General features: G+C 49.2%; 1 protein-coding gene across 2 annotated transcripts in view; it reads left to right on the top strand.

Annotated features, from left to right (window-relative positions):
* The first annotated feature begins 302 nt into the window (after positions 1 to 302).
* RCAN1 (regulator of calcineurin 1) overlaps positions 303 to 15598 on the top strand; it is a 94725-nt gene continuing 79429 nt past the window's right edge. The window contains exon 1 of one of the 2 annotated variants that reach the window (XM_025986476.2): positions 303 to 603. In XM_025986476.2, coding sequence (XP_025842261.2) covers positions 361 to 603 — 243 coding nt within the window. In that variant the 5' untranslated portion in view covers positions 303 to 360. Of the gene's footprint in view, positions 604 to 910; positions 1122 to 15598 lie in introns of those variants that run through there. The other variant, XM_025986478.2, reaches the window with a different exon arrangement.

The raw sequence follows: 15598 nt of genomic DNA on the forward strand, positions 1-15598 counted from the left end.
GTATGGCCACCCCGAAGCTTCGGGTTGAGGGCGGTAGCATGAGGGTCACGTGAGGACAATCCCGTTCCCTTATTGGCTTCCTCTCCTGGAAGGGCGGGGCACCGTCGACCGCGGGGCGGGGCGGCCTTAAAGGGCCCGCCGCTAAGCCCCCCCGAGCTCCGCCCCCGGGGCTGGGCGGGGCCTGCGCGCGGAGGCCGCGTCGGGAGCGGGGCGGGGGAGCCCCGGTGAGCGCCGCCGGCAGCGACGGGAGCCGGAGGGGGTTAACCGCCGAGTCGGCGGGCGGGGGAGCGCGGGGGGCGCGCGCGCGAGCCCGGCTCGGCCGACGGGGGCGCACGGGGGCGCGCGGGCTGGGGCGCGGGGATGGAGGACGCCGTGGCCGGGCCCCGGCTCCGGGCGGCGGCCGAGGCGGCCGAGGCGCGAGCGCAGCCCGGGGGGACGCTGCGGCCCTTCGCGCCGTTCTCGGGGGCGGCCGAGGCCGACGAGGGCGGCGGCGACTGGAGCTTCATCGACTGCGAGATGGAGGAGGTGGACCTGCAGGACCTGCCGAGCGCCACCATCGCCTGCCACCTGGACCCGCGCGTGTTCGTGGACGGGCTGTGCCGGGTGAGGGCCGGGCCGTCGGGCGGAGGGCGGAGGGCGGAGGGCGGACACTTGTTGCCCGGAGGCGGCGGCGCGGGCAGCCTGTGCAGCCGGGGCCGGGGCAGCGGGTGCAGCGCGGGTCCGCTCCGGGCCGGGCGGGGGCGGGGGCGGGGGCGGGGGCGGGGGCGCGCTCCCCGGGGCTCCCGGGTCCCCGAGCACCTGCCGGGCCGCGCGCGCACCCCGAGGCGGGGCTCCGGGCGCCGCGGCTGGTCCTCGCCTCCGGGAGACGCGGGGTCCCGGGGTGGGGGGGGGCGTGAACCGGCCCCGGGGCGGGGGGGGGGGGGCCGGGAGCGCGCGCTGCCGCCCCCGGGGCACGTTTGCACCGTCGCTCTGCGCTTATTAACTGGCTTGGGGAAGGGGGCTCCGCTCATTCATCGGGAGCAGGGAACAGACGTGGAGCGGCGACGTGACTCACTGTTCATAAATAGGACAACGTCTCTGCATTCTCAATCTGCACTCTTGGAAGAAAAGCCAATGTTTGGGTGAGGATCTGTGGTTGCTCATTATCCTGTGGCTGGCCAGTTTTGGTGGAACAGTGTTGGGGAGGGGGAAGGGACCCATTCTCTAGGCCTTTACAATAGTCAGGAATCTTGCTACGTGAAGGGGTGACATGCCACCATCGGGACACTCAGCACATGAGCTCATTTTTATTATTATTATTATTATTATTATTATTATTATTATTATTATTATTTTTAATAGCTACCCAGTTTAGAAACTTAGGAGGGTGAGGGGGCAGGTATGAGTAATCAATGGTGGTGGCGTGGCGGGGAGGAGGAATTTATTTCAGATCTGCAATTAGCGTGCACAATAGAATTTGGACAACCTAGGCATTGCAGAATAAAGCCTGTCTTTGAGAGATATGCCTCAGGAGGAGAGCAGCTGTCAAAAAAAAAAAAAAAAAAAAAAAGTGATGCTTTCCATGCTTGGCTCTGGGTCTGCGTATACTGTCAATGAACTTGTAGTTGAACGCCGCTGCCAAGAGGAACACCACTGTAGGACAGAGAATGCGTGCTCGCGTCCCATTTATATGTGATTTAGGTGCCCATCCACTTTCAGGAAGGATTTAGAGTGGCCGTGTGCTTAGGTAAGCTCCTGTGCATGCTTCCTAAAGCAACAGTCGTCGTAATAAATACAGGGTCCCACTCATGTTATTCTAAGACCTTTTCTCTTCTTGAGAGCAAGGTCTAGCCAGCGTTATCAAGTCTCTTTCCCAGGGGTCCCAGGCTGTCTTTCTGATGGAGCAGGGTCAGGTCATGTAAGACTGTGCCTATTCACTTGGGTGTGTAGCATTTTCATAGTTTTACAGTCTTCCCAATAAGTGTTGGGGACATTCCTGAAATTGCATGAAATTTTGTCCACTTTGCAGGCTATTCATTTTAACAAGTGTTGGAGACTCCTCTTGGGCCAGGCACTGTTCTAGGCTCTGAGGGGGAGAGCAGTGAATGGAATGGCAACCTTGTCTTTGGGGCTCACCTTTTTGTTGGGGGCAACAGACTGTAAACAAATATGACATGTGTCAGGAGGTGAGAGTACTATAGGAAAAAAGTAAAAGGGAGAAGATAGGGCAGCCCCGGGTGGCTCAGCGGTTTAGCGCCTGCCTTTGGCTCAGGGTGTGATCCTAGAGACCGGAGACCGGAGATCGAGTCCCACGTCGGGTTCCCTGCTTCTCCCTCTGCCTGTGCCTCTGCCTCTCTCTCTCTCTCTCTCTGTGTGTGTCTCTCATGAATGAATAAATAAATTCAATCTTTAAAAAAAAAAAGAGGGGGGAGAAGATAGGGAGGAAGGAGTGGAGATCTGGGAAGGAAGGGAGGATGATGTTTTATATAAGATGATCAGGGAAACGCTTGCTAACAAGGTGGTATTTTGAGCGGAGACTGTGGGCTAGCATCCAGACCTTTATTTATTCTTTTGCTATTTATTGAACGCTTACTATGTTCTCGGCAGTGGTGTAAGCCCGCTGGGTAGAGTGTTAAACACGATGAGCTTCCTTCTTATGCTCTAGTGAGTGAGGAGGGGTCAGATAATTGAGAAAAGTAAGTGAATCAGGTAATTTCAGAGAGTGGCAAGTACAGCTGAGAGAGTAAAATAGGATAATATGCTAGGGAATGACCAAGGAGGGGACAAGGGCGGAGTCATATCAGTCCTAATAGGTCCACTGCGGTGGTTCAAGTTAGTAAAGAACAGGTTAATCGGGGCAGGATGGGGGGAGTCCACCAGGGGTGTTGGGTTGAGGGGTAGAAGTAGCTGCCACAGCCCTAGGAGAGCGGCTGCCTGGCAGGAGCTGCAGGTGTCAGGGGGTGGGATTGAGATGCTAAAGCAGAGTGGCAAGGAGGGAATACCCACACTTGCCCTGGCTTTCTGATCTCTTTGGTGGAACCCAGCTGGCAGCCAGAAGGCCAGGGAGCCCCAGCAATAGGGTCCATAGGTGGGGTCAGCCTTCCAGAGCCCAAAGCAGGGTAGGGATGGCAGAGCAAGGCCCCAGGGACAGTGCAGGCAAAGAGGACATGCAGAGAGGGGTCAGTGTGGGGCCACTTTAGATGGAATGGCCCCAGAAGATCTCTCCGCACAGCTTGGACATGCTGGCAGGAAGAAGCTCCTTGTGTAGATTTTGCATGGCCAGCGTCCAGGCAAAGGGAAGAGCAGATACAGAAGTTCCAGGGCCCTGGTGAACTAACCGTATCCAGAGGACATGAAGGGACCATTGTGGCCGAGTGAGAGTAGGGGGTGGCTGAAGGTGGCCAGAGCCTAGGAATGGTTCCATGGAGGGGGGGGGCGGGGGCAGGGCTTGGCAGCTATGGGAGGGGTTCAGATGTTACTTGTTTTTTTTTTTTTTAAAGATTGAATTTATTTATTCATTCATAAATATATTTATTTATTTATGAGAGGCACAGAGAGAGAGAGAGGCAGAGATACAGGCAGAGGGAGAAGCAGGCTCCATGCAGGGAGCCCAAGGGGGGGCCCCCGATCCCAGGTCTCCAGGATCACACCCTGGGCCAAAGGTGGCGCTAAACCACTGAGCCACCCCGGCTGCCCTGGATGTTACTCTTAACAGCAGAGGCTGAGTGGAGAATGTCTCTTGGGGAAGGAGGATGGGTGGTCAAGAGAGGAAGCCAGGAGACCCCTTGGCAGCTATTGCCTTTCCTTGTCTGTGGGAGCTATGAAGGTGTTTGGATTTGGGAGGAGGTGTTGGAGCAAAGAACAGAGCCTCTGCTTGAGCCCGTCTTCTCCTTTCGAGGGTCAAGAACTTCAGAATGGGGGGGCGGGAAGCTTTGTGCAGTGTTGGTTGCACATCCATAGGCTCCTGTAAGATGTCAAACTATTGGTGCAGACACAAAATTCACTGGGCTAAGGGAGTCCCAGGCCCTGAAGGCAAATAACTGCAAAACTAGGCAGTGAGAGCAAAAATCACTGTGGGGGGCCTTTGGTGAGCCTTCCAGTAAAAAGAATTTCTCATTCCGTTAAAACCATCCCTCTAGGTGGAAGGAGTGGCTTCTGGCGGCCTTATTATTTTAAAGGCCGTTCTCCCGGAAGCCCGGAAGCCCGCGTGATCACAGCTTGGGTGGTGTAATGAAAATGTCCTTCTACATCAGGTCAGGTCGGTATTGTCTGACCCCCAAGTGGGCAGATCCATCCATCACTGCGTTGCTGACAAGTCCCTGTGCTGGGGATCTGGCTGTCCCCTGGAAACCAGTCTCTTGGAGGGTCAGCTGGATGAGTGGTGGTTAGTCTGTTAGGGCTGCTAGAAAGAGACACCACAGACTGGGTGGCTTATAAGCAGCAGACATTTATTTCTCACTGTTCTGGAGGCCAGCCTGTCCTCTTCTGGGTTGCAGACCTCTCACTGCCCTTCTGTGGTAGAGGGATGAGGGAACTGGGGGTGCAGGACTTTCTCATAAGCCCTGGTCCCATCCCCTGGCCTCACCTCATGACCTAACACCCCCCTACAGGCCTCCCCTCCTCATACCATCACCTCCAGGGGTTAGGATGTCAATGTAAGAATTTAGGGGGAATACAAACATCCATACATGGTAGACGGTGTGAAGGAAAAAGACCGGGCCAGACTCCTTTACCTATGTTCATATTATTCTCTAACCATAGTCTTGATAGTGAGAAATCCATCTGAACCACCAGAGCACTTGGGAATTTCTGACCATAAACAGTTAGGTCTGATAGTTTGTTTTTGTTAGCCGGTTCATCATCAGTGCTGTAAATAATTTATAATAAATGTGTTTATTAAATGCTTATCTAAGAAACAACTGAAATTGTATCATCATTAATTTCAAGTAATAATACTAGAGAGATTCACGCCATTACGAATGAGTGGAAATTTTTATTAAAAGATTGTTTTCAGGGCACCTGGGTGGCTCAGTCCGTGAAGCATCTAACTCTTGATTTCGGCTCATCATGACTTCAGGGTCATGAGATCAGGCCCTGTGTTGGGCTCTGTTCAGGGTATGGAGCCTATTTAAGGTTCTCAGATTCTCTCCTTCTCCCTCTGCCCCTCTTTCTCCTCTCTTAAAAAAAAAAGATTATCCTCTCTTGTACAAATATTAACCTACCATATCCCATTCCCATTACTGTTCTCTTTTTGCAAACCTTTTTTTTTTTTTTCCACTAAGAAAGCACAGCAGTGATTTGAACCAAGAATTGCAGGTGCTTTGGCTTGTTGGTGCTGGTCCGTTGGTTTCCTCGAATAAGACCCATTTATTCAGTCCTCATCAAGCTCACCAGAAACTTAGGAGTTCTCAGATAATAATCGGTGAGTTTCCGGGCAGCGAGTGTAGTTCCATATGGTAACAGAAATGAATACCATTTTTCTTGTTGCCTGAAACATGAATGCATGTTTGATTGATCGAGCTTTGCCTGAAGGCTAAGTCAGAAAATATTAATCATAAGAGAATTTACTCTTCTCTAGTGAATAAACTCCCCTCCTTTAAAACAAATGCCCACTTAAGATTTGTGATACTGACATGGCTTTCTTTGAAGAACGGGAAATACTTGGAGAGCCATAAAAGGAGCTTGAGTGGTGGCCTTAAATTCTTTATGTGAGGGAAGACCCCAAGCAGATTGTACTTTAGCTGCACAGGAGAGTCCCTGGAGACATTTAAAAATCAGCCAGGGGTAGGAAGGAAGGAAGGAAGGAAGGAAGGGAGGGAGGGAGGAGAGAGAGAGAGAGAGAGAGAGAGAGAGAGAGAGAGAGAGAAAGAGAAAGAAAAAGAAGAAAGAAAAAGAAAAAGAAAAAGAAAGAAAAGAAAGGAAGAAAAGAAAAAAAAGAAAAGAAAAGAAGAAAAATGAGCCAGGCTGGGGGCCACCCTGACCAACTCCAGTCTTGGGCTGGAAACCACTGGGAACCACCTTTTTTAGGCAAAAAGTCCCCCTCATTGCGAGGCAAGGTTGAAGACCATTGTCCTACCTAGAAGGGGTTTTGCTTGACCAGAGGCGTTGTTGTGCCATGAAAATATCATTGAATAATTGACCATTGGGTTCCATTTTTTTTTAAAGATTTTATTTATTCATGAGAGACACAGAGAGAGGCAGAGACACAGAGAGAGGCAGAGACACAGGCAGAGGGAGAAGCAGGCTCCCCAAAAGGAGCCCAATGCACGACTCAATCCCAGATCCCAGGATCAGGACCCTCATGAGCCAAAGGCAGACGCTCAACTGCCGAGTCACCCAGGCCTCCCCTTTGGGTTCCATTTTGAGCCACATCTGTGCCTTGATTTCCTTGAGTCTAAAATAGGAGTCAGGCCCTTGGTCTGGCGCCTCCCTTCTCTGAGTGGTGTTTGACCTTGTAGCTGGAAAGCTGGATGATTGGCTGTCAGCCCTGGAGCCCAAGCCTTTGGGAGGTGACCTGTGAGATAAGAGCATGTACTTGAACACGGGATTGCCTCCCGTGGCCTTCGGGTGCATCCCCTTCTGCTGCTGCCAAGCGGCAGATCCTGGACTTGTGCTCCCCAAACTGGTGTTTTGGCAGATAAGACACCGTGCAATAGTCGTTGTTGACTGAGATGTTGTTGAGGTCCAGGGTAGCATGGCTGGTATGCGTAGCTGCTGCTCACAAGGTACGTGGTGGTGTTTGTGCCTGCCAAGTCCTCCTGTGGCAGCGTGCTGGAAAATGTGACATCCCAGCAGGACAGTAGCGCTCGGGTTCCACTGCCGTGTAAACTCCAGGCGCTTGCGGGCCGTTTTCACCTTTCACCCTAGTGTCGCAGGCACTTGGTTCCTCAAACTTAAACTATGCCTAAAATTGCCCCCTGAAGCCCCCTGGAGAGCAGAAGGACAGTAAGCCAATACGATCTGGTTTAATTTATTTGGAAGCGTGCAGAATGTCCCATGTTCAAAGACAAAACCAAAACCTAGGTGTTATGTATGTGCAAAGTTTATTTCAGAATTTTATTCACTATTTCCCCAATTTTAGAATTTCTGATTCTTATATAAATCAAATGATTTTTTTATATCCGTGAAGTTCCTTTGATCCCTGCCCATCACTGCGAGCAAGTGTGTGGTTGCCTTTCAGCTCAATCCGCCACCACCACACATCGCTCAAAGCATTTTTCCTCGGCAGCAGTAGCTTCAAATGTCATTGCCCGTAACTACAGCGTTCCGAGCCCCAAGACATTACATAAGGGAACAAAAGACAAATCGGCTTTGTGATAGAACAGAATAGCTAACGCAGAGGCTGCTAGATTCCAATTCCTGTGTTTATATTTTAAGCTGTATCCTCTCTTTCCTTTTTTTTTTTTTTTTAAGATTTTATTTATTTGACAAAGAGAGAGAGCGAGCGAGGGAGAGAAAAGAGAACGCAAGCAGGGGCAGAGGGAGAAGCAGATTCCTTGCTGAGCAGACCCCAATGCGGGGCTCGATCTCAGGACCCTGGGATCACGACCTGAGCTGAAGGCAGATGCTTCACCAGCTGAGCCACCCAAATGCCCTCTTCCTCCTTTTAAAAAATTGTAATCAAACGGTAGAATGCACTCCTTGCATCTGTGTCATTGGAGGGGGCCTGTTTCCCTGGTGTGTGACTGCATCACGCCTGGTCAGTCTTAGCCGGCTGGCACACACAGCAGGGCCGAGCACACACCTGCGTGTGTGGAGGGTGAGGGCCTCAGACCCCCTCCTACGCATCTTCTATGCACCATTGTTAGGAGCGCCAGTCATTTGAAATACAATTCAGTGGTGAGAGAGGTATTTTTTTTCCTTTTGTAAGTACTAATCACCACCCAAACTGTGGAGATGCTGACAGTAAATGACGGTATTGTGTTCTCTGAGCATTGACAGGCTCTACCTCGGCAATGGGAAGTAAAAATAGCTCTCCTGCCCTCGTTGGGCAAAACAGATACACTTTCAAAACATAACCAGTAGGAACATATTAAGTCCCTCAACTCGAAAGTTTGATGTTGGGAAAAGGGTTGCCTTCACGTGTACATGTCAGTCACTGTACCAATCATTTGCTGGATTTGATTTAGTTGGCATAGAGTGTTTTAATTAATTTATTGATTTTTAACATCCAAAGATTTTTTTTTTTTAAGATTTTATTTACTTATTCATTAGAGACACACGGAGAGAGGCAGAGACACAGGCAGAGGGAGAAGCAGGCTCCATGCAGGGATCCCGATGCGGGCCTCGATCCCGGGTCTCCAGAATCACGCCCTGGGCCGAAAGAAGGCGCTAAACGGCTGAGCCACCCAGGGATCCCCAGCATCCAAAGATTTAATTGGGTTGATATGCTCGCGTTCCCCACCCAAGTGTGTATGTGAAGGGGCAGTGCTGTCTGATAGCTAAGGTATGGATCTTCAGCATATCTGCCCTACACGCTTACACACGTGAGTCTGAAGAAGCTCTGTCGCTCCACCTGCCCCTTCGTGCCTTAGTTTCCCTACCTGCAAAGTGGGGGTGATAATATAGCAGGTACATGTTACGATGCACATAAAGAGCTTCTCACTGTCATGCAACGTCCGCTGATGTGTTTTTTATCTACTGCTATGCGCCAGACTGACCAAAACTTAGCAGTTGAAAATAGTAAATTTTATTATCTCACAACATCCAAGGATCAGGAATCCAGGGATGGCTTAGCCTGGCCTGCCTCCCTCTCTCTCTCCCCCTCTCTTAGTCTGCAGTGAAGTATCAGCTGCAGCCTCATCTGAAGGCTGCACTGGTGGAGTGTGTGCTTCCAGGCTCACTCGCGTGGCCGGCAGCAGGACTGCATTTCTGGGGGGGTTGTTGGGCTGAGGACCTCCCTTCCGTGGTGGCCACTGGCTAGAGACTTCCCTTGTTTCCTTGCCACATGGACCTCTCTGTAGGGCAGCTCCTGACCTGGCAGCTAGCTTCCGTCAGAGCAAGTGAAGAAGGACATGTGAGAGGCATGGGATTCAGAGTCTTTTGGTACCCTGATCTGAGAGTGAAATCCACCACATTTGTTTTGGTCTGATCATGAGAATTGAGGCAGTAAGGCTGACCACCGCAAGGGACAGGGGGCGTGCACCAGGGCAGGGACTCCAGGGAGATGGTCACTGGGGCCATCTTAGGCTGCCTGCCACACAAGCTATTAGTTCCCTTTTTTTCTTATAAACTTTTTGACTTCTTGGGGCAGCTAGCATTCAGAAGTGTTCATTACGGTATTTTCTAACCTGACTTTTTTTTAGCTTCAACCCTAGAAAAGAGAAGTTCTATTCTCCGCAGTTTGAGACTGCACCACTGAACATCAAATGCTTCATTGATAGGATTATAGCTAGGTTATTGAGTTTCTAACGTATCAAAAGCTGTTAGCCACCGTGTTTCTGAAAGAAGAGCTTGGGAAGCTAGATCCATTTACATCGGGAAGAGTCCGTATTTTTCCTTTCGGTACTAATTTCAGCAGGTGCAGTATGCAACTCCCATGTGAGGTCCTAATCAACACCAGAGAGCAAGTATTTGAGGCTGGCCTGAATTCAGATTGAAGAGGCGAAAATGTGACTTCATTCAGAGAGCCAAGTCTGGGTTTTTTTTGTTTTCACTCAACACAACAGTAGCTTGTTTTCCTTCCCACCTTAATACCTCTTGTAAAACTTTCTTTTTTTCGAAGATAATAAAGTAGTTCCCATTCATTAACGTGAAGTGCCTCCTTATGTGTAATCTGTTGCTTTTCATCTTCTTACGAGAACTGTATGCAGTAGGTGCTGTTACCATCCCCATTCCACAGATGTGGAAACGGGCCAGCAGAGGCCAAGCTGCCTGTCCCAGTCACAGAGCCAGGAAGCGTGCAGGTCCCGTGATTTCATTTTAGCCAACTTCAGAGCCTATGCTGGAATCATCTTGCAGTGTGCGGTGCAGCAATGCACATGAATTTTTCATATCTTTCACATCTTATTGAAACCCCAGGGCAGCTCTATGAAGAAAGTATTTTTATCTACAGGAAACTGAGGTTCAGATGAGTTACAGCTCTATTCTTCTTTCAGCCATTTATTTGTACTTAACGGATGTGTCTGAGTGCCTGCGGTACATCAGTGACAGCCCTAGTGATATTCTTGTGCTCAAGCAGAAGGCAGGCCTGGGCACTGGAGCCAGGGAGCCCTGGATTGGAATCCTGGCTCCATCGCTTCACTCACTCACTCACTCACTCACTTGGTCATTCATTCATTCATTCAACAAATATTTACTGAGTGCCTGTTCTGAGCACTGTGCTGGTTGCGGGACCAGCCACGGGATCCCAGGTGAGTCTGTCCCCCTCCCTAGGCCTGGCGTCCTCAGCTGCAGAATGAAGACAGTAACCACCCTACCCCACAGCCACAGTGAAGTCAGCCTGAGGGGACGCACAATGAGTGACACACACCATCCCTTCCTTCACGGGGCTCACAGGCTAGCAGCAAAGACACGAAATTAAAATTTTAAATTCTGTGTGTTATGGTAAATATAACCATAGTGCTTAGGACTAAAAACAAAACAAAACAAAACAAAAACACGTCCTTGGGCCAGTTATTCAGCCAAATGTCAGTTGCTTCGTCTCTAAAGTGAGCAGGTGAATTGAATAATCTCTGTAAGGTCATCTCTGGCTCTCACCACTGTTTGGCTCTGCACCGTTCAGTCAGTAGAGCCCAGCCTATTTGCCCCAGGCTCCTGGGCACCCCCACGTGGCAAATCAGACTTTTCCAAGTAGCAAGTTGCCCAAGAAGAGAATTTCTCTAGTGTGAATCCAGTTCTCTTCTACCCAGCTTTCCAGCCTTCCACCTGTAAAGAAGACAGAGCTTGACCTCAACCCATCCTAGGTTTTCAGCTGTGACTCTCTGACAAAAAGACAGGTGACCAAGAGGAAGACAGTTATGTGTGCAGTGCACGTCACAAGGGAGAAACCTCAGCGAAATGTAACTGGGCTTGTAAGTCCTCTTGAACAAAGACCAGCAGAGGAATGACAGGGCAGAGAAAAGCCATCTCAGGCTTCCCAGGGCAGCAAACTACAGGAAAGGTAACTATGTGGGAGGAAGCTAACAGGGTAAGGTTGTTTGCAGACTCCTCTGGTGCCTTCTCTGGGCTGATCAGGGTCTGGAGTCCTCTCCAGCAGAAGGAGAATTTATGTCCTGCCTTTAGGCAGAAAAAGGGGGAGAAGATCATTTATTCCTGCCTGTGCCCTTAATTGCCTTCAGCTCAAAATAACCTTTATGTCAAAGGGGATGTTTGGGGGTGATAGATTCTGGTTCCTTCACGCCCATACTCCTGCCTCCTGTCCTGCCCTGGTCAGCAGGAGGCCTGTCTGCTAGTTTGTAGCCAGAGCGTCTCACTGACTCCAGCATCGATTTTGTCCAGTTAACATTTGAGGGTTTGCCAAACACAGCCTCACAAAGCCAGAACATGTATATGAAAATTTTTTAAGCCTCTTATTTACTGGGGACTTTTTCAAATCCTCTGATGGTTATTACTTATGAATAAGGTGACAATATGTCCCATTTACATGTCTGATTTATGCCTGTCATCCCGGGAAAGTCAGTAGTAGTACCCCCTCTGACTCTTAAGTTTGGATGATAAAGGGTAGAGTCATTACTTATACGATTAATGATTAGCATCCCATTTGTTTGGCCCCATTTGTGCCACGTATTGTATTTACATTATTTAACCCTTCTTACAACCTTCTAAGATAAATACTATATTTGCCTATTTTATAGAAGAAGAAGCCTTCCTTCTGCCTTTGCAAAACGGAGCCCATAGGCTCCACAGCAACTGGGCAGCTGACTGTGGACACTCTCCCAGAACCAGGGCAGGAAGGGCCCCCAGGCACATACCTTGCATTTCTCCAAGGAGGAATCAAGGCCCAGAGAGGGGATGATGTTTCCCCAGGGGTGCTCCCTGGATATTGGCGAGAACTGGAACAGGTCTCCCTGCCCCCTGCCTACTGGTGTTTATACTGCTCATTTAATTCTCTGTTTTAAAATGTCCTTTCCTCTTCCACCCCTGCTCCACCTAAAAGAACCCAGAGCAGAAAAATAATGAGGAGGACAGCTAGAGTCATCAGCCAGGACAGGCTTAACTTAGGGGGCTGACAAAGAGATGGGCATCTGGGGCCCCCTCTGGTTGGAGAGGCAGAGAGAGCTTTGCCCCAGCGCTAATCGGGCGCTGCTGATCATACCAGCTCTGGCCACCAGGGGGAAGTAACTTCGCGTATGTTCTGTGGGAGCCTCCCCTGCGGGAGGTTGACTTAGTCTTTAATTCAGGCAACGACACAGACAGTGCATTTTCAAGCAGGAAGAAGTCACGCCTGTGCTGCAAAAGAAGTTATTTAAAGATAAGTTAGTAGTTGGAACTTTCAAGTGGAAAGACACCACCTCCCCTTCCCCTGGAAGACCAAGGCTGTAAGAGAGCCACCTCCCTGAGCGGCTCCTTCCCTGCTGCTGGGCAACATCACCGCCTTTGGAACAGGAAACACAGGGGCATGTGTTCACCTACAGCCGTGGTCCTCCTACTGCAACCATGCCTGGTACCAGTTTGTGACTTCCCCTGCCCTGTGCTCAGATTTGCAATTTGGTAGATCTATGACTCAAATGATTAGCATAAAGATACACAAAGGGAACTCAGTTGACACAAACACTATTTCAGAGATGTTGGGAGTTTTCTGAGCTGGCTTCAGATATTGAGACTACTTAAAAAATTTTTTTGAGAGAGAGTAGGGGAGAGAGAGGGAGACAACACCAGCGCAGGACCCGATGCAGGGCTGGATCTCAGGACCCTGAGATCGTGACCTGAGCAAAATCAAGAGTTGGGCCCTTAACTGACTGAGCCACTGCAGGCGCCCCTACATAGACTACTTTTAAAAGTAAAGCAGATAGGTCCCCAGACCTGCACAGTGGGAGGTATACTCTCACATGGGAGACCCTGTCCTGGGATGGTTCCAGAATTACCTACTGCTCAGGCTACGTGGTGATAAGTGTTCTGGGCTGGAGTGGGGATTCTTGGGAACTCAGATTTTGGCCGTGCCTACGCGTCCACCTTTGTGTCCTAAGCTGCAGATCTTGGACAGTGATAGAGACCACCTCAGGTCTGGGTCAGTAGTCTCATAAACTCCTTTGCATCCCCTAAAAACAGGGGCATTTTCACCCATGAGAAAATTCACTAGGTTGTTGATGAAGTATTTCTGGAAGATACTTGCAGATGTTCGGCAATATCAGGGTTGGTTTGTACCTGTAGCTCTCTTTCTAGCATAGCTCAATCTAAGGTGTAGCCTTCCAACTCAATATCTCTGTTTATCCCAACACAATATTTCTAGAATGTTTTCTTTTTTTAAAAGATTTTATTTATTTACTCATTAGAGACAGAGAGAGAAGCAGAGACATAGGCAGAGGGAGACGCAGGCTCGATCCCAAGATCCCGGGATCGTGACCTGAGCTGAAGGTAGATGCTCAACCACTGAGCCACCTAGGTGCCCCAAGAATGCTTTCATTTTAAAAATTGGTTCTGAATTTATATATTTCTTTGAAGTGGTCAGTAAATTTGCAGGGGACTAACATTTTGGCCCTAATTTACTCTGTTCTGTCAAGTATTTCTTCTTGACCTATATTGGGAAATACTGTTAATCAACAAGATAACTTCGTAACCTTCATTTTTTGAGTATCTCAGTTCTGCAGAGCAAGCTGGGGGAAATGACCTGGTCCTCAGCATGGTAAGCAAGCCGGAGACCATGGCGTGAGTGAGGTGGGGTGACAGGTAGGAAGGCTGCATGCTGAGGGATGACTCCCTGCCCTTGCTGGAGGGGCGGTTCTGCAGAGGACAGAATGGAGCCTGGCGTGCTGGGCTAGCAGCCTGGAATGAAGCTGTACCATCGGGCCACCTCCAGGGCTCTGGCTGAGATTCTGAGCCTCATCTTCAATCTGGGAAAGGAGGGTGGGGTGGTGCATTCACTCTTCCTGGATGCTGTGAGGCAGTGTCTGGGATGGTATCTGATGGCAGGAGATATTCCAAAATATGTGTGTAGTCTTTAGCAAGGCCCCCGTTTTAACAGCAATGAATATATCATTAGATGATGTTCAGTCCTGGGTTGCCATTTTAATTTTTGTTCATTTATTTCATTTTCCTCCTTCACTTTCTCTATGAGATACCACAGGGGCCACCTTGGCAGGATCACCTAATTACAGTTTCCCCAGCTACTTGTTACTCATCTTACTTGTATGGCTCAGCTGAGGGTGGAAATGTGCAGGGCTGTGTGCGCATAATACCCCTAAGTGCTCACCCTCTTTCATGGGCATATAACCCACCTTGCTTTCAAGTCGTGCCTGGTGAACGGTGTTAGATGTTGGGGCTGGGAGGGGGAGCCCCAAAACCAAGTCAGCCTGAATTCAGATCCCAGCTCTGTCAGCAATGGACTGTGTGACCTTGGGCAAGTAATTTTTTTGTGCTTTGGTCTCTTTGTTTTTAAAATGGGTAATCAGAGCACCTACCTAACTCACAGGTTTGTGACCATGGGGAACAAGGGCAGGCCACCCCCAAAATATGCCACTTTGGCATACTGATTATTTTAAACAGAAGTTATGTAAGAGCCAACCTGTGCAGGAAGGACAGTCCTCACACCCTCCTCTGTCCCCCTAAAAGCAGGAAATAAGCCTCCCCTGCGGAAGGTACCCTCCCTGTACCGGGAGGTGAAGAGACAGCCTTATCACCAGAAATAAATTCAGGGCCAAGAAAGCTATATAAATAACCCTGTTACTTTTTACTAACTTACTACCCCAGCCCAAATTCTGATTAGAGTTTCTTACTAATTGAAACCCCTAAAGTCAAATCTTATTTATCTTGTCAATTCCTTACAGATCTATTGTCTCTTTGTCTAACAAGTATAAAAACAGTCTGCCTTGGTCATTAGTTTGGGTCTCAATCTCATTATGTGGCCTATGTGCACACATAATAAAACTTCATGAGTTTTGGGGGTTTTTTCCCCCTCTCCTATTAATCTATCTCATGTCAACTTAATGTTTAGTCCAGCTGGAAAACCTTAAAAGGTAAAAGAAGAGTTTTTCCTTCCCTAAATAAGGATGAGAGGAGAGCATATAGATTGTTAACCTTAAAACTGTCAGCATTACATGTCAAGTGTACTTCAATTTAAAAAATAAACAGTAGTCTCTAGGTAACTAAAAATAAACAGAGTACAATGAAGCCATTAGTTCTTTTACCAGCAAAAATGGGTTGGTCAGGAATAACCGAATTGCAATCCCAGGCAAGCAAGTGATGGAAACATTACAGGCAAGTCTGGAGAACAAAACAGAAGAATGCTCGTTTCCAGAAGAGAGAGGATGTTGAGAGAGATGCGTAAACAACAACAAAAAATCCATTGGCCTGAACTGGGAGTTCAAGTGTAGTGGATTCTCGTTGGCTGGGCTGTGATCATCTCTCATTGGCTGAGCAGTGATTGTCTCTCATTGGCTGAGCGGTGATTGTCTCTCATTGGCTGGGCTCTGACTGTCTCTCATTGGCTGGGTGGTGATTGTCTCTCATTGGCTGGGCTGTG

Source organism: Vulpes vulpes, chromosome 15, assembly GCF_048418805.1.
Source record: "Vulpes vulpes isolate BD-2025 chromosome 15, VulVul3, whole genome shotgun sequence".
NCBI classification, from domain to species: Eukaryota; Metazoa; Chordata; class Mammalia; order Carnivora; family Canidae; genus Vulpes; species Vulpes vulpes.